This window comes from Alligator sinensis, unplaced genomic scaffold, assembly GCF_000455745.1.
Source record: "Alligator sinensis unplaced genomic scaffold, ASM45574v1 scaffold253_1, whole genome shotgun sequence".
Classification (NCBI taxonomy): Eukaryota; Metazoa; Chordata; order Crocodylia; family Alligatoridae; genus Alligator; species Alligator sinensis.
In genome coordinates this window covers 279,262-298,390 of record NW_005842147.1, presented here as the reverse complement: position 1 = coordinate 298,390, position 19,129 = coordinate 279,262, and the positions used below count along the sequence as shown (strand labels likewise).

The window sequence follows — 19,129 nt, the reverse complement described above, 5'->3', positions numbered from 1 at the left end:
GCACACCCCACTCCCCTCCTGTTATCCACCTGAAAGGTCTGGGCCCTGCAAGCTTCACTCCATTAGATGTCCCATATCACAGGGGAAAGACAGGTTTGTAATGTTGATAAGGTCAGCCTCAAGTCTCAGAGAGTCCTTATAGATGTGCTCCAATACATCCTACTTGAAATGCTTCAGAGCAGACTCGATTAATCAAGTCTGCTGAAGCTTTTTAATTAGAATGCTTTAACATGCCTCACTTTCATGTGTATTAAGCATTCCACATTTCAAAGTGGATGTGGGGGGTACTTTAACTAAAACTCATAGAATGAGATTTGGTTACAGCGCCCCCATGGCCATTTTGAAATGCAGAACACTTAACTCGTGATGGTGAGGCATTTTAATTAGAGTGGCTCTCTGGGAACCGCTCCAATTAAAATGCACTCCCTCCCCCGAAGCGCATCTATAGGCACCCAAAGGTTGTGGACAACAACTGACAATAAAACCACAAAAAGCATTCTTCCCTCTCCTTCCCCCCTCAATTTTTCTTGATTGAAGCTTCAAATATTGTGGCAATATCTTTTGCCTTCACCGCAGCAGAGGTCTGTTATGTCTCTCCTCTGCATCTTTAAATAAGAAGGGGATGAAAAGGACCCTGTATGCAGATCTTGATTTCACTTTCTGGCCAGAGCTTGAGTATACAATTAAGATGGCTCATTTCTCCTGCTCACAGCTCCACAAAGGGGACCAATTATAAGCATTTTCATTTTTTGGCATGCAGAGTATAAAGCAAATCCAGCAAACCTCCCTTTAAGCAAAATCTGAAGTCCTGCTTATCTTGTTTCTGTTTAAAAATAACTAAAGGGAAGTAGAAAGAATTCATCCAAAGTCATAGCACTAGGAGAAAGTTTATTTCTTATAACAGTGTTATTCTCTTCTCAGATATATGACATTCCCCCTGCTTCTGTTAAGGGGTCTGCACACCCGGTCCTGATGGGAGATGCAAAAACTCAAGGAGTCTATGATATCCCACCTGCAAAAGCGGTAAGTGGGATGCTTTTTCAGCAGATCATGTCTTTTCTTGTCCAATTACACATGTTTAAACACAGACTGTGCATAGCACTGCTAGAGAAGGGTGTTTGAATTTTAGCACTTTAAACATTTCATCAGGCTTTTTACATGTTTACCAATAAAATTGAACTGTGTAACTTGATTACTAAGCTGATGTGGAGCAACTGTATAATTAGAGCTAAAAACTATATTTACAACAAAACACCAGCTCTGTGATTTGACTGCTTTTGAGAGTATCCAAACGATGATCAGTTAGTAGTAAAACTGACATCAAATCCAGGATGAAAGTCTAAAATATACTCATGGCAGACACCTCACCCCAGAATTTTAATTTAATGTTTATTGCATTGAGGGAGTCTCTGATGTGACTCAGTGTACGCTTTGTGCATTTCAGATCTATGCTATTCCCCCATCTGCCTGCAGAGATGATGCTGGGCTGAGTGATAACTCACAGGCCTACCCTCTGGCTGGGAACTGTAATGCAAAACCAGAAGGAGTATATGATATCCCTCCTACCACCAAAGCAGCAGGGAAAGAACTTAATAAGAAATTTACCTCTGACTTCCCTCTACCAGCTGAGTTAATGTCACGCAAGCAGAGTGTATATGACATTCCAGTTAGCCATCAAAACCAATTTCTTGGACAGCAGCTCGCTCCTCAGAAGGATGTATATGACACCCCTCGTGGAGTTCCATTTCCTGGGCAACAGGCAAGACTTAATGAAAGTCTCAATCCAGAAGGAAGGGAAGGCGTGTATGATGTGCCACCACAAACCCTACAAGACACTAAAGGATTGCAAGATCTGACAGATGGGATAAAGAGACTGTCTTTCTCCAGTACAGGAAGCACCAGAAGTAACATGTCCACATCTTCCACAACTTCAAAGGAGTCTTCAGCTTCACCTTGTTTGGACAAAAGACTAATACTGGATCCAGACACAGCAATAGAGAGACTTTACTGGCTTCAGCAGACAGTGGAGACTGCTGTCTATAACCTTATGGCCTTCGTTAACATGGACTGGAGATCTTATGGGTACATGGAAAAACACATTAATGAAATACACAGCACTGTGGAGAAGGTGGAGCATTCACTGGTGGAGTACCTTCAGTTTGCAAAAGGATCAACAGCCAATGCTTCCTGTCTCTCTGAGTGCAGTCTCTATAATAAAATGAGAAGGGAGCTTCAAAGGCTGGAGGATTCTCATCAGATCTTAACCCAGACCAGCCATGACCTCAACAGCTGTAGCTGGTCCTTGAATGTCCTAGCTGTCAACAAACCCCAGAGCAAATGTGATGATCTAGACCGATTTGTTATGGTGGCAAGGACAGTCCCAGATGATGCCAAACAATTGACCACCACCATCAGTGTCAATGCAGAGATGCTATTCAAACAGGTATCAGACAGCTCCCATTTCAAGAATGTATCGGAGCACATTATGAACACAACTGACTATGTGTATAACTGCCCCCAGACTCAACTGTTGCATCACGGAGAAAAAACTCAGAACCACTGCAGTTCTTTGCCTGCACAGCTGAGCAAAGACCAGCACCCCCACATTACCAGCAATGAGGGCTCTGAGAAAAGCTGGATGGATGATTACGATTATGTGCACTTGCAGGTAAGTGAACTACACACATTGTTCTGCTTAACGCAAATTAAGATTTGTTGCATGCTCATTTCTCAAAAGCCATTCATGGCCAGATTGAAACTAGTCTGTCAGATTCATGCAATCTTGAAAATAAATTCATTGATGTTAAATTACACTTTCAATATGGAATTTTGGAGAGTAATTTAAAACTAGAAATACTGAGTATAATGGCAGTTGCCATATCACCAACACAACATTATCCTTTGCTTTTCCTATTCTTATGGGTAGGATATTAGCTAATTGGGCAATAAAAGGAAGAATGCTGTTATTTAGACTTAATTCTAAGGAACTGTTAGATTTGACACAATGTCTACTTTTTATATTGTGCAAAACAGGGCAAAGAAGAGTTTGAAAGACAACAAAAAGAGCTCTTGGAAAAAGAAAATATCATCAAGCAGAACAAAATGCAGCTGGAGCATCATCAGGTATGGTCAAGCAGACAATGATCAGATTTGAAGTGCAGCATGCAATCCATTTTGCATACAAGTTGGTCAGATACAACAGAACAACCTTTTTGGTCAGTTATTTAATGCCAGTGTAGCAATGAACAAAGCAAGGCTATCTACTCTTGCACTCCAAGTTAGACATGGCTATTATGCCATAAAGATTCCCAGCTTCTTGCCCATTTCAATTAGCTATACACCATGCCAAAGAAAGCAGAAGTATTTAAACTATTAAAAGCGCCCAAAGCATTATGTGCATCAGCATCCCCGTACTGAAAAATGGTTGGCGGGGCATTTTGAACTAAAGCTTGTTGAACGAACTTAAGTTCAAAGCACCCCAGCGTCATTTTTGAGTGTGGGGATCCTGATGCACATGATGCTGGAGTCTGCTGAGAGCAGCCTCCCTGCACATGTATAGGAGCCCCAAGTCTCCTGATTCTCAGGTACACTGAATACAAGTACGTAGTATGCACACCCACTGTATAAATATGCTCACAGAACTAAGCTAAATACCAGTATAAGGTTAGAAGTATACATTTAAAACACTAAAAAGTCAGAAAGCTTACATTTTAAGTTCTTATAACAGTAAGTCAGCCTGTTGTTTCCATTTTATAGTAAGGGAAATTGTATATTTAACAAATTTAGTAAGCAAGACTACTCCACACACATGACCCTGCAATTTCCCAAATACCAGACTTTAAAATCATGAGATTTTTAGATACAGCCAGCCTACATTAATTCTAGGCAATTAGGCTCAAGATAACTAATGTGGCTGATTATACAGAATATAAAAATATCCCAGTATGTTAAAATGGTTAAAAATGTATACAGCCACTTTTCTATCACACATGACATACAGAGGAAACGGAATGGGATATAAAGTCTGCTCCCTAAGTTACTGCTAAGGAACACATCAGTGCCAAGCAAATCCCTCATTATGCCAAAAGCATTAAAAAAATTAGTTTTCATCTACCTTAGAGGAAGTTCAATTTTAAGAAGTCATGTGAAGTTGCCTTTACATTATAGCAATGCTGGGATAAATTTGTTTACTGAAACAATATACTCTGTTGATGGTTCTCTGCTTGCCGTGCAGATCAACCAGTTCCAACGACTGGAGCAGGAAATCACAAAGCCTGTGGAAAACGACATCTCAAAATGGAAGCCACCTCTGGATCTCGCAGCTGCAAACAGCACTGCTGCCTCTCAAGATAGGCAGCTGCTCTTTTTTTATTCTGACCAGTGTGAGACTCATTTTATTTCTCTCCTGAATGCCATTGATGCTTTTTTTAACTGCATCAGTACAACTCAGCCACCAAGGATCTTTGTTGCTCACAGTAAATTTGTCATTTTAAGTGCTCACAAACTGATCTTTATTGGGGATACGCTCACAAGGCAGGTGACTACTCAGGAGATACGCAGCAAAGTGATGAACTCCAGCAACCAGCTGTGTGAACTACTAAAGAGTGTTGTTATGGCAACCAAGATGGCTGCCTTACATTATCCCAATACAGCAGCCCTACAAGAGATGGTGGACCGAGTAACAGAACTGTCTCATCATGCACAGCTGTTTAAACGCTCCTTGGTACAGATGGCATCATTATGAAACAACGTGGAATCCAATCAATGAAAATCAAAGCTAAAAAAACTGGAGATATATTCTATTTTTTTTTGTAAATGTAATCATTTTTGTAGATATTTTACATTAAATATTTTAAATACATTTTTTATGGATTAGAAAATGTAAAGACATTCAGGGATATATCTGTTTCCTTATTACATTTTTAATATACATATAGATGTGTGTACCATGCATATATGGTAAGACACCTGTAAGCAAGCACCTTAAACGTATGCATCAGGTAAGTGGTGCATATTGTTGTATATACCACCTAGTTTTTAGTACATCCATAACTGGATTTTGCCCCCCCTTTTCGGGAGGCATAACGTACGCTTCCCTCATAAGTATAGCACGTGATGATGTCAACTATAGCAAGTATAGATGTCAAATTTACTTGTAGCAATTCATGAAGCAGATGTAATCATTCTAATGGCATTCCAATCCCTTCCTAAAACTGACTTGGTTTGGATTTACTTTGCAAAAATTAACCTGTTCTCTCAATTAGTTTGCCTAAAAGAGACAGTCATTTTGAACATTATGAATCAGATTTATGTAAGAAGAAATAAATTAAGGTTCAAAGCAATCAGGAGGAAATCATTCGTATCCAGCATGACCCTTTTCTCATATGGAGAAAAATAGTATACAATTTTAAAAGTAATTGCTGAATACCACAAGATATTTTCTAAACCTGGAAGTATTTCCAACAATATAAGTACAAGTATATTTACCCCCCCCTCCCCCACACACTTGCATCTGAAAAGAATTGTAGCTATCAAACTTTACAGACTTAAATTCTGCAGACCTAGCAACTTATCCGGAGAATTGCTGAGCAACCCCAACTCCGGCTGATGCCCATGGTGGTTGAGGATTCTCAGCATCTCATTTAATCCCTTGCAGAGGGATTAAATTAAATTGTATGGAATTATAATTAATTAGGTAAAAAAAGATAAAAACTTAATTTGTCATAATCAGATTTGGAAATATCTGATCAAAGCAAACATTATTTTAGTGGAGAGAATAGCACTTATTTTTCTATGACCTAGTCTTGTGAACTATTTGCATTTATTGCAGTTCTGAGCTTCACTTTTTTGTTGTTGGACTTTTTCCAAATTTTCCTCTATAGCTGTTGGCTCAAGGGCACTGCATGGGGTTTCTTGGGCTACGCAGCTGCCAAAGCAACACTTTTTAAAATGGGGGTAATTCCATTAGTTGCAGACATAGATCTTGACTGCCTACAGATCCCATTACACCACCAACCCAAGCTATGGAGTAGTGGTGACTGGGCTCAAGAGAATGAAGTCCAGGTGATGCTCATTATACTTGTGATTTAAAGCTGAAATATTTGCCATCCATATGTGTTTGGGGTAATTCAACATAGACTTGAGTATCTGGTAATCAAAGTGTTTGTATAAGATAGCTGACTGCTGATAAATACAACATTGTGCTATATATATAATACTTAGTCAGAAGGCACTTACATAAAGTCTTTCATCATAATAGTATGCTTAGTACTTTTGATCCAGCCTAAGTCTAAAAACATTTTCCAATATGTGCCTCACTACAGCATATTTGTTTAACTTGGATAACAATATTGTTTAACCAGCAAAGTAAATGATGCTTTAATATATAGTTTCAGAACGATAATTTCTTGTCACTGGAAGTTGAAGTAATGTGACTGCCAGACAGCTCCAGCCTGGTCCCATCAAGACTATTTACAAATCAGAGTAACTTTCAACAGACACAGAATCACCCCCAAGATTTGCATCTGGTATATTTAATGATCTCAGTTTGACAAGAGCAGAAGGGTGTACTTATCTTGTTGCGAACAAAAGAGAATTACACCCTCTCCCCACAAAAGACAGAATTCACTTAAACCATTTTTGTACTTGTGGCATTTGGGATTTTTCCAGATTCTGCTTGTTCATTTTTTCATAGTGTATTTTTAGAAGATGAAAAACATTTGAGAGTTTAGACATGTTGATAATATTGAGCGTTGTAAAGGGAGAATCTTTATGGCAAACCTATATTATTGTTTACCTGTTATCTTGTAGAGAGTATTTTTAAAATCATTAAAGTACACAGCTTTTTTAAAAAACAAAACAAAACATTGTTATGTTCTATATGATTCTATTCCTTCTTCACAGCCACCTGTGCAGTGTAGAAGCAGATGTTCCTGTTACACCTGCTGCAGCAGTATTGAAGTGATACAGTGTTCACTTTCTATATTGCATTCCTTGGCCCACTTAAGAGGTTGGCTTAGCAGCAGTTAAGCAAGCTGCTACTAAGGAAGAGGAAACATAATTGGAAAGAGTTTAGGAAAACTTGATCTCCAGCAACTGCTGCTTGTAGGCTGAAATTTAAGATCACCCAGTCAAAACCCAAGTAGACTGTGTTTGTATGTATATGCAAAGTAGTGACAGAGCAGCTACAGAATCCTCTACCAGGCCAGAGAAAGTAGTTGGGGCAGCCATGCAATTGGAGTGCAACTCATTACATCTAAAAACAGCTGCATACTGCTACACTTCTCTCTCAACTCCTTGCAGGGTTTGTGAATGATGGATGCATAGTATTTACAGACTGATTTGGCCACATCTTTATCTCACCTATGAAACCTCATTGCATCCACCCATTGAACACACCAGTGTATAATGAGTTCTATGGTACAAGCACAAGATTACCGTGGGTGACCAGGAGGATAGCTTTTCAAATTTATTCTACCCTGTCAGTGTTTCTCTTGGTACAGTGACAGGACTCATTCCCATCTGTGCCCAATTCTACTTCTTCCTCCATCCCAACTTGTATTGTTCCATCTATGCTTCATGGCATATAGCAGGCTGAGGAGTCACTTGACACGATCTGTACCCCACCCTATTGCTCAGGGAATCCTAGATGTTCTACTGTAGTTCAAGTCTGGCACATCTATCGTGAGAATCAGGATTCCAGCCAATGTGGCCACATGATTTTAAGGATCAAAAGTTATTCCCTGTTGCTGCTGTGTTTGCACCGCACATGGACACCAATCAAGTGTCCCTGACTTGTGAGGCCAAGAGCAGAAGCAACATCTTTGGTATTCCAAACATGGAAAGAGATTCTGTACCTCCCTGAGAGCTAGGCTGGCAGTAAAGGAAGTCCCAACTTGAAACACTTCAGCTTAACATTTTGATAATGAGATGGACCAAAGGAAGGATATTTAATGCCTGAAAGCTTGTCTAACAGCTCTCTAGATTATTGATTCTCAATCAGCGTTCAGTAGCATGCCATGAGATCCTTTTAAGCATGCTACAGTGTGCCACTCAGTATTAGCACCATTCAGTATGCAAACACATACATATGATTCACAAGATAAACTCAGAGTTTTCAAAGGGGAATCCATAGTGTCAAAAACGTTCTGACCTGTTGTGGTCCTGAGTTCTTTGCAACAGAAGAATTGCTCTATTATTTTTCTGTAGTCAGAAAATGAGCAAAGGCTAAGAGTGGCATTTTCTGAGAGGTGCCTGGAGTCTAACAAAATTTAGAACCACTGGTCTAGATAGTTGGTCGAATAAAAAATATAATACCAAAAAAACCTTGCTTCTTATACTGTTTATTCAGTCCTTGCAAGATGAAGAGATTGTTTCGACGTGCATTTGACATCATAACTTCCACATTTGATGAATCTGAAACCAATGGTCATTCCAATACCACAGTCAACACAAGAGTTACCTAAAGTGATCTCTGTACTAGGATTCCACTGTACACTGCTTCAAAAAGTAAACCTAATAAACAAGGGAACCAAATAACTGAAGTAATTCCAAAAGAAAACAAGAGTTTTTTCCTTCCCTCAGAGGCCATATGTGTTGAGTCAGCAGCTGATTCACCTGTTGCCCTTGAACAACAATGTGGTGACCAATGTGAAGCAATCTTCTGATTTGTAATAGATAGATGCCCCCCTCACAGTAAAAAAAATGGTTTGCTTACCTAGTTCTTTACCTCAGAGACTGTAAAAACATTATTTAGTAAAAATATTCAATGCTCATTGCCAACAGGGTAAAACTCCTGTTGAGGTACAAAGAACACTCTTTTAAAAAGTTTGTTCTGGTTGCAGAGATGTCACCAGTTCCAGCAATATACTTTAAAACTTGCATTTAAAATGAGGCATACCAGTAGCACTGGGAATTTAGGTACAAGTGGTATGAAGTGTTTAAGCATACCCAATATATTCCCTCACCTCCATCTTACCTTCTTGACTGGCTCCTTTCCCAGGTTGTGGGGGTCTATGATTTTTCAGCACTTGCACGTTGTTGTGCCTTTTATTAACCTGCTTGCTGGCAATTGTGGCAGAGGTACAGAGGAGTCAATGGGCTAAGAAGCTGAACTGCATCCTCACTGGAGATGACTGCTGCCCAGGCTGAAGATTTCACAGGGCATCCTCAGTCTAACAAAGTGTAAAACACCCACAGAAGATAAAACTTTTTAAAGTCTGTATTTTCATATAAAGAAATCTGGCAAAAATGCAAACCCATAAACATACACTAGCCATATCTCTGTAAATACTTTATTCCCACTCCCAAATAAGCACAGTTTCATGTTATGGTCCTGCCTAGAATACTGTAACCTCCCCCTCATGCTCTCATCTCTTCATTTTGTCAAGCATTCAGCAACTAAAATATTTTTCCTTTCTATACCACACACTATTTCTGCACAGAATTCCCACCTCTCTCCTACACCTCTTCTCTCCCCTACATGCACAGTGTCCATTCTTCATACCTTGGTACCCGTTTATTTCCGCCCCATTCCATCTCCATGTTTTCACTTCATTGTTTCCTATGCTTGGAACAACATACCTTTTCCTATAAGCTAAGCATCCCTTGATGTCCCGCTCCAAATCCCACTTTTTGCTGAGCTTTCACCACCCCATTGATTTATATGGCCAGACATGGCCTCAACCTAACTTACCTGTCTCAGTGTTTTAAATGCTAGAGCTGGTAAGATTCACTTACTGTGCATTTTTAATTTATCTACTTCCTGCTCCCATTACACTGTTACAATGTCTTTATGTTCTATCTTAGGCTACTTTTAGATTGTAAGACTTCAGGGATTTTTAGATTGTAAGACTTTGTGTTACCCAGTCTCAGAAGAGGGTCTGTGAAGTTTTCCCTTCATTTCCCATCACTTCATAGTGCTTAAGGAACTTCAAAAGTGGTCGTGCACATTTGAACCTTAGATCAACTAAATATTATTTTAGTGAAAATGTCATCTCTGGCATCTCAAGGCAAGCTGCCCCCATAACACTGAGGATTTTTGTTTCATCTAAAATGGCTCTTCATCCTGCCACTACGGACTCAAGTCACAGACACCTTCCCTGACGGAAGAGGCTCAAACGTAACTTTTTGGGACCACTGAGAACCACAACAAGTAAGAATTACAACTGCCATCTCACAGTCCTAGCAAAGTATTTGTGCCTCACAGTGAAAGGTGTATCCTGGTCATTTAATATTTTGATGGCCTGCAGCATAGCATTAGGAATATATGCACTGGACTCTTCAAAAGTTTTATTTTTTTGAAACTTATATGAAGCATCACTTCTCCTAGAAACCAAAAAGCCAAAGGTCCATTTGAGCCAAATGGTACATTGGGTTACCATAGTTAAAGCACATCAGTTTCTAGTCAACATCACACAAGAGTGCTATGGCCTGCATCACATCCAGCTACCTTGGACTTCCCAGCTCAAGTGACAGGTACTCACTTACATCTGTGTGGAAGTGAAGGTTGAAATCACAACCCTGGAATCATAGACATATGATAAGCATACCACCCTCTGCTTCTCGCTTTTTAGAACCACATGCCTTGAAGTTTGCCTTTCCGTGCAGCCTCCCCAAACTTATTAGCTGACATCTCTGGTAATTTCAATCCATCTGATGTTAGTAAAAAAAAAATGCCTTCAGGATATTGCTTTCCATATGACTAATATGAAGCTAATTTTTGACTGAAGCTGGCACCATGAACAATGCATGATTATTCTGGGCATGTTGAAGCTCATAGGAATGGCACTGGAAATGCAAACATGTTCCCTTCAGACCAAATACCTGAGTGTGATGTCTCAGAGATCTATTCATTAGAAACCAAGTGAAGAACTCTGAGCCATAGGGTCATGGTACTTTTATTCTAGCAAATTTATCCTCACAGCATCAATTTGGACCTTTTTTCAGCTGTTGTGTTTCAACTCATCAGCCAGAATGATTCAGATCATTTAGGACAAACAACAAAATGATATGGTCCCCTAAAGGAGAGCTCTATAAAAAGGTAAGAGAGTCAGGTCATAGCTGATCGTAGACTACCAGAATGAAGGCAAAGAGAAATTGGAGGTGGGGGAGAAATCTTTGAGTCCAGAGATTCTGTCTGACAGAAAATACTCAAACTATGTGCTAGCTACTAAGTCCCTTTCCAAGAGAGTGATAAAGATCTCCATCTCCTGTAAGGCAAGAAGGCTCTAAAAATTCATGAATTTATATTTCTGTTCTGTTACATAACACTTTCATGAGCATATGAAAGTGGGAAATATTGAAATCCACAGAAAATAAGGTAGAAATGCTTTTATGGGAAAAAACTCTCAAATTTATGGAAACATTATGGAAAATGTCTCCTCATCAATTATTCAGGCCCACTGATCCATCCTTTAGGCTCCCCCATCTCCGTGAGTTCTGTGACTCATTGTCTGGGATTAAATCCTCCACCTGGGAAAACCTCCCAGAAAGAAGAAAAAAAATGCCACAGCTGTTAGCAGACTCAACTTCCATTTCCATACCAAAGCTAGTTTTTTGTTATTATGGAACATGAAGAGACATAATATATTTTCCACCCTAGAAGCAAACATATGCAATATATCACTTTAAATGGTTCAATTTATAAGGAGACAGTGAAATGAGAATGAGAAAAAAGTAGTAGTAATCATAGGAGCATAGAGCACATCACATCTGTAACATGCCGTTTCCTTTGCTGCACAAAACAGCAGCTGCCTCTGCAAAAAGTAGCTTCCTAAGGATGTGGCACACCAAAATATAAAATCAAACTTACCAGCTAAACATACACATTGCAACGTTAGCTCCTAATAGCTAAGAGATATCTTTAAATAGAGGTCACACAGAGGGAGCTGTTTTTTAAAGTTTGTTTCCAGATGACAAGAGAAATCAATAGTGCTCCCTCTTCAGCACAAGGTTTCAGGAGGCTGAGGCCATGCAGATATTCTTGGATCTCTGATTAGCCTTCATTGGCTTGTCCACCATTTTGGCCAATCTGCCTGCAATTGAGAAAACACATGGTTAAGATCCAGAAATATCTGCTGCTTTGCATAATACATGAGGGACAAATCAGGATGCCATGAAATGAAGGCTAAATTTAAAAAGCTTGAAGGGAGAACACTGTGGAAAGGGAGGAGAAAAACAACTCTGAATTTTAAACTGTCCTGAAGAAAAGGTTTTAGATGCATACTGTTGATGCTTGAAAATGGAGAACAGTTCTCCCAAGCTGTGACTCAGCGATGGTTCTGCCCCCAGCTATGTGGAGATGGAAAAAGCCACCAGGATGAGTGATCATGAACATGAAAGAGAAGGATTTGCAGTTTCTTTTCATCCACTGATACACTGTTTCTGTATGAAAGATGTTAAAATTCCTAAGTGCAGCCTACACAAAGACTTTTATCGCACAAACTGATCTAAACCAGGTACCAAAAGTTATAATTAACCTGCATTCCAGTAGGGTTGAAGATATCTTTGCTTTCTTTGCGCACAAAGACAACATAACCTTTGATAAATGGAAATGAAAATGCATCCATCATTTGGATTTTCCCATGTTTAGACGCTTCAATATCATCAAACAGGACCTAATACTAGACCACCCTTTCAGTTGTTTAATAATGGAGTTAGTTTAGAAATTGCTACCATTACAAAGGTAATTTACCAGTAAATCAGTTTCGTAGAGTTTGCTACGCTGACACCAACACAGTCCTATCCTCCTTTCTTTTTTTTTTTAAATAACCCAATTGACGTTTATCCAAATAAATGCCTAAGTTTTTCTTCCTCAAACAGGAGCATGGAGAACTGTTTGTTTATAATGCAGAGTTAACTAGAAAACTACATGCCATTCAGTCACAACCATTAAAGAAAAAAAAACAAAGTTAGTCATCCTTATGTAAAAGGAGAGATCAACAAGGACACACAATGATACACCTGACCCTGTGCTGGGTTTACTGAATATCAGAAGTGATCTCTAACTGCAGATACCTCAGTTTTGGGGTTCCCAATTTTGGACATCTAAAGCCAGATCCCATTACACTTATGACTCTAAGAGGCTCATGCCACAGCTCTCTTCCCCCTTTAGTCATGATTTCCTCACACAGAAAGAGCACGATAATTTCAAATTAAAAATTAGATGCATCTAAAGCAATGAATGGATACATTTACAAAATGATTACCAGCAATTGCCCATGCATTTCTTTTTGCTATACACAATACTGGGGAATAACCTTCCAAAGCAGATATTGAAAAATGATCTTGAATTTTCAATGCCTTCCCTAGCTATACAAGTTAAAATTTTGCATGCGCAGTTAGTTGTCACCACAACAAAGCACATCTTGAAATACCAGGCCACACAGACACTACAGTCATGGACCATTTAATACATATAAAAATAGCAGCATGAAGTCTGAATATGCAAACAAATGTGTAAACATTTCTGACTGCCCCCCACCAGACATGCAATTATTTGGAGGAACAATATTATACATATAAATGTCTATGCTGCAGTGCAGTATATACACAATACTACTTGGGCAAAATTTACCATCTTCTCCAATACCACTATACCAGGACCTGGCAACCTATGGTCTGCAGAGCCACTGAGTCTGGCTTGTGGAGCTGGGGCTTCAGCAACTGGGGGGTTTCATACTGTGCCATGTGTAAGCCAGGCAACAGGAAGCTTCCCTGTACCACACCACAGCTAGGCAGCAAGGACAAGTGGGTGTACTAGCAGCCACCAGGGCCTAGCACCTTTAACCAGTCTCAGTCTTTTCAGTTGACCACTGGAAAATGTTGTCAACTGCTGCACTACGCTATGCTGCAGTATACAAGCTACCACTAAAAATTAGGCCTTCGACATAAACCTAAACAACCATATTACTCTCCTTTTTTTTTTTTCAATCTGGGGTTCCAGTATATCTGCCCCTTTTTGTGTACATTTAAAGTGAATTTCCTGGACAAGCAGGCCCATCTTATCAAATGCTCATCTGAGACTCTCACCCTACAGATGGGTCCCTCCTCTCCAAGTTCTTTTTGTGTGGCAGCAAAAAAGGAGCTTGCACTTTTGCTGTCTATGGCTTCTACTGTGGTAAATAGAAAACTTCAGTTTCCAGAACCATGTTTCCAGCACAATGGTCATGGAATGCATTCACAAACTAATGCTAATCTAATCTTCCAGGCAAGGGAAGAGTGTTTGTGTTCGTGTCTTGTGTGTGTGTGGTGGGGAGGAATAGCCACAGCATATTACTGTCTGCAAATATTGCCCACTTTCCATTCTGTTACACACACAGAGACCCTCACCCACCCACCTCCAAGGATAAAAGAAAAAAAGAAGTATCTGGCTTTGTACCAGAATGCAATTCATGGTTTCTCAGAAGTATTAAGACAGGTCCTCAAAGGAGTGTTCCACCAGTCCATACAGAATGCTATTGCATAAACTTATTTCTCGCTTCCTATTTCTTTAAATCAAACAAAAAGGGCATGTGGAGGGGGTGAGGGGGAAGGGACTCAAGATGAAGATTAACTTCAATAAACAGAGCCACCACAGCTGTTTCATTTTTCACTAATTAAGATTTTTTTACTAGCTTCCTGCTCACAGCTGTAAACTCTCTGGATCTGATTCTCTATTGCCTGGCACTTTGCCTACACTTGAGTGTATAGGGGTTGTAAAATGGTATGAGTTAGATATTTCTGATTTATTAGCAACGTACAGCCTCTTTGCATGGGTAGGCATAACTATTGCAAAGTACTGGAAACATTTCAGGTCTGTTGACTTCAGCAGAATGAGCAACGTGGCAGACATCTCCCTGCAAACAAGGAGAGTTTGAAACATTAGTTTTCATTCTCTGAGAAGACGGAGCAAATTGTAGTCAGCACCTCTCTACTAAATTTGATGCCAGTTTTTTTTCAGTAACTCATTAGTTACCTAAATTTAAAAAGTCTTAACAGAAAAAAACTGTCAGAGGATAGAATACCATCTCACCAGATGTAGAAAATCAAGGAAGTTGACTGGGAAATGGAAAGTAAATCAGATTCCCACATCCCTGCAACAACATTTGGTTAGGGTGTTATTCAATTCAATGTTTCCCATGACCCAACCATGTATTCTGTGTACCACCATTTACAGAAGCTGATACAGTTTAAGTCAGGGATTCTCAACCAGGGTGTTGCAACACCCTGTTAGGTGTACAAGAACCTACACAATTTACAAGATAAACCCAGATAGGACACCATAGTTTCAAAAAGATCTGTTGTGGCCTTTGAGTTTTTTACACCAAAAATTCAGTCTATGATTTTTCTGTAATCAAAAAACCCCAACAAGTGCAAGCTAAGAACTGATGCATTCAGAGGGATACCTTGAGTCTAATGAGGCTGAGGACCCTTGGTTTAAGTTAGCAATATGCTGCCAAAGAGGCTCTCTCAAAAATCTTGTGTCTAAGTCACTGAATATACATGACATTGCAGACCTTACAGCTTTCTCAATCCATGCTTTCTTCTACCCAAGACCTCACAAAAGCATCCCCACCTAGCAAGTGCTCTTCAAAGCAACAGTTATTTTTATAGTCAGCACCTATGCTAAATACCATCTACCACTTTTTTGCACACCTCCCCCCTTAATGGGATTGACCTTTTATTTTACCCGCTGGACAGCAGCAGGTTAGTCACAGGTGGGGACCTAAGCACAGCTCTGTTAAGTGCCATCAACCCCTAGCAGTTTTTTTCAGAAAAAGCCTTTGCAGTGAATTTGAGAGAGATGTGCAATACGGATTTTTTTAAACATAAGCTTCTTTTTAAATGGACTAGTACTGTAGCTGGGCCCTAAGCTGCTTAATGGCAATATGGTGTGGCATTTTTTTGCATCCACTTGACTGAAGTTAGGGTAAAAGAGCAATAAGCAAAGGAAATAAGCAAGCAAGAGAATGTCATACGCGAAAGTTATTTTAGGAAGTGTGAGAAAGCCAGGTCAAAAGTAATAGGCTAAAGTTCACTTTGGGTGCCTATAGTTCGTGTTCTAATTAGAACACATCAGAGCATACTCAATCAATCGAGTCTGCTCTGCATTTTAATTACAACGCTCTAGCTTCACCTCATCTTCACAAGTATTAAGCCCCTGCACATTTCAAAATGGCCGTGGGGTGCTTTAACTAAACCTCATTAAATGTGCTTTAGATAAAGCATCCTGTGACCATTCTAAAATGGGCTGTTTTAATTAGAGTGGCTGTCTGGGAACAGCTCTAATTAAAATGTTCTCCTCCCCACACCCAAACACATGTATACACAGCCCAGGAGTGGTTTTATGGCAGTTAGATCTGGTTTAGGATGAGATATAGCTTAAATAGGGGATAAAATAGGCATATGAATATTAGAGTAGAACCTATTAGAAACATATTTTTAAAATCGATGTTGTTCAATAAGATTTTTTGATAAGTCAGCTAGAGTACAAAAATCTGGGATCACAAAAGAATTTTTGCTCTTCAGCCTTGAACTCCAGTTCTTGCTGAACAGCCCATTTGCAGATGAATTAAGATAAGAGCTCTTTTAAAACTTAATTTTAAACCTAGGTAAGAAGTGCTTCCCCCTAACAAGCTGGCCACCCGTTAGTGGCTTTTTAAGATGTTAGGACTAAGAAATTAATTTGAAGCCTACAGCAAAGCTTGAACTCACATCTCTGGAGTCCTAGTGAGATGTCCTAACCTATTTTATTACTTCATAAAGCTCCCAGACTAAGGCATAAAAGAAAAGGCCAGACTAAAACAGATCCCCTACAAAGTATCAGCTTCATACTTCCAACCAAATCAAAGTAGGACATGTACCTATTAAAAACAGCAGTAACCACTTTTGTATTTATGCAGTCTCCACACACAAAGCTTGTGGGTTTTTACTGAAAGATCAGTCATTGTATGTAAGTCTGGAACCCAGATGCCACCTTGTGGCAAAAAGAGCAGACCAAAACATATACTTTAGCTACAAGCAGGCAAAGTTCTTTGCATGATATTATCTTTTATTAGGCCAACTGAGTAGCTGGGGAAAAAAGTTTTTTTCCCCCCAGCTACTCAGTTGGCCTAATAAAAGATATCACGCAAAGAACCTTGCCTGCCTATGTCCTTAGACCAACACGGCTACAACCCAGCATACTTTAGCTAAACGCTCTTTGAGATAAAATACGAAAGGGGCACCTATGACCGGAAACCTCTGAATGGCGCTTCTGAAGTTGTTTCCTAAATAAGTTATTTTAGTGATTATGACATTTTCCCTGGAAACTGACTAAAAGATATTTTATTTCTGAAGTCAGGGCCTGTGAAAAACAAAACCAAGTCTGCCTTGTTATTACTGAATCCTTTAGAAAAGGCTAATCACACCAAAACCAAGTCATCAAATGTTTAATACTTAATCCAGTGTCTCATATTAGTACATCTAACCATGTTTTATAGTTCTGCAATGGATATAATATAGGGGAGGGCAATTATTTCAGGCAAAGGACCACTTACTGAGTTTTGGCAAGCCATTGAGGGCCGCATGACAGGTTGCCAGAGACAGAAATTTTCATTCTTCAAATTTGTTAGGGGCCCCATGGGCCAGATAAAATGGCCTGGCAGGCCAAATTTTGCCCACTCCTGATATTATACTACTGATATTACAGATAAACTCACCGTCTCAGCTTGCCTAAGTAAGGAATGGTATAAAGAAAGGAATTGGAAATGGAACCCAAGGCCATGTCCAGACAAGCGCAGATGTGCCACACACCACACATGCAGGCATTCCCTGTGCTGCTACTTTGCAGCATAGGGTGTTTTTTTGACCCTGGGAGATCCTGGGGTCAACAAAACTCATGCTGAAAAAAGCAGGGCGGTGCACGGTGATGGCAGCACACACCATGCAAAACTGGAGCCTGTCCAGCCAGAGCCACAGCCTGGCTGCCGGCTGGCTTCCTGCCATGGCTATAGCCCTAGGAGGTCCCCAGGATCCCAGGTAAGGCTTCTGGGGCCAGCACATCTGATGGCCTCAGCCTTCCCTTCCCCACCTGGGGTAACCTGCTGCGTGCCAGAGCACACGCGGCACAGGCATTCCCTGAGGACAAGTAGCTGCGGCACAAGGTGTGCCGCAGCTACTTGTCCCCAAGGAAACAAATGCCTGCACTAGTGTAGACAAAGCCCACCAATCCTCAAATCCTTGCTTTAATATTTAACAATACCCCTTAGTTTATTACTTCTTTGGGATGTTTGAACTAAGGTAATTTGTTATGATAAAGTATGTCTTTGTTCACCACTTCGTTTTGGATTTAAGTCCACATACACAGCATTGTCTCCAGTGCTCGTAATACTAGAGCAGGGGTGGACAGTTTGTGGCATTTATGCCAAAATGACACAGGCAGTGTCTGTGTGTAGCACACACCAGATCAGGGAGGGGACAGGCAACAAAGCAACAGAATAGGGCAGGAAGCAGAAAGCAAAGCAGCAGATCAGTAGAAGTGGATCAGAGTGACACTAGGGGAGGTGCAAGGGCTAGTTTGTGGCATGCCTGCCAAAACAAGTTGGCCCACTACATTGCAGATCCTTGAACTTTACAAGTAAAGATGGCTTAAGCTTTTTTAAAAATGGAGACCATTTTAGTAAATGGCAATAACATAAAGCAGCCTGCATCTCTGCAGGTTAAATGGCATAGGCATTGCCTAACTGTTGTAAGCAAGAAAAACCCTGAAGGTTGCATATATTACATTCTAAGATACAGAAGCTGCAAAAATGCCAAATATTAAAGAATTCAATGGCATGGAACAGCATGAACAGTTACAGTATTAGTGCCAGGAACAGCATGGCACCATGCTGAGAAGACAAAGACATATTGCAACTGTATTATTATTTACCACTGAAAAACTGTGCCAAGTGACCCAGGGCAGGGCAGGGAACTGTTAAACCTTAATCCAAACTAGTACTAGCAATATTTGCAAATACTTATTTGTACAAATTAGGCATGCAACAACAAGTGCAGCAGGCTCTTGCAATATTGAAGTCCTACACGCAATATTGATCCTTAGAGATGGTTCCTTATCCTTCACTTTTACCTGTTAATTGATTAGCAAGTTTTAGAACAGTGGAGGCCA

At 40.0% G+C, this 19,129-nt stretch overlaps 1 protein-coding gene across 2 annotated transcripts in view; it reads left to right on the top strand.

Annotated features, from left to right (window-relative positions):
- Positions 1–6,875, top strand: part of NEDD9 (neural precursor cell expressed, developmentally down-regulated 9) — a 43,864-nt gene extending 36,989 nt beyond the window's left edge. For both annotated transcript variants that reach the window (XM_025206230.1, XM_006025430.3), the window contains 4 exons: positions 922–1,023; positions 1,445–2,668; positions 3,034–3,123; positions 4,235–6,875. In XM_025206230.1, the coding sequence (XP_025062015.1) occupies positions 922–1,023; positions 1,445–2,668; positions 3,034–3,123; positions 4,235–4,744 (1,926 nt within the window). In that variant the 3' untranslated portion in view covers positions 4,745–6,875. The remainder of the gene's footprint in view (positions 1–921; positions 1,024–1,444; positions 2,669–3,033; positions 3,124–4,234) is intronic.
- Positions 6,876–19,129: the final 12,254 nt, after the last annotated feature.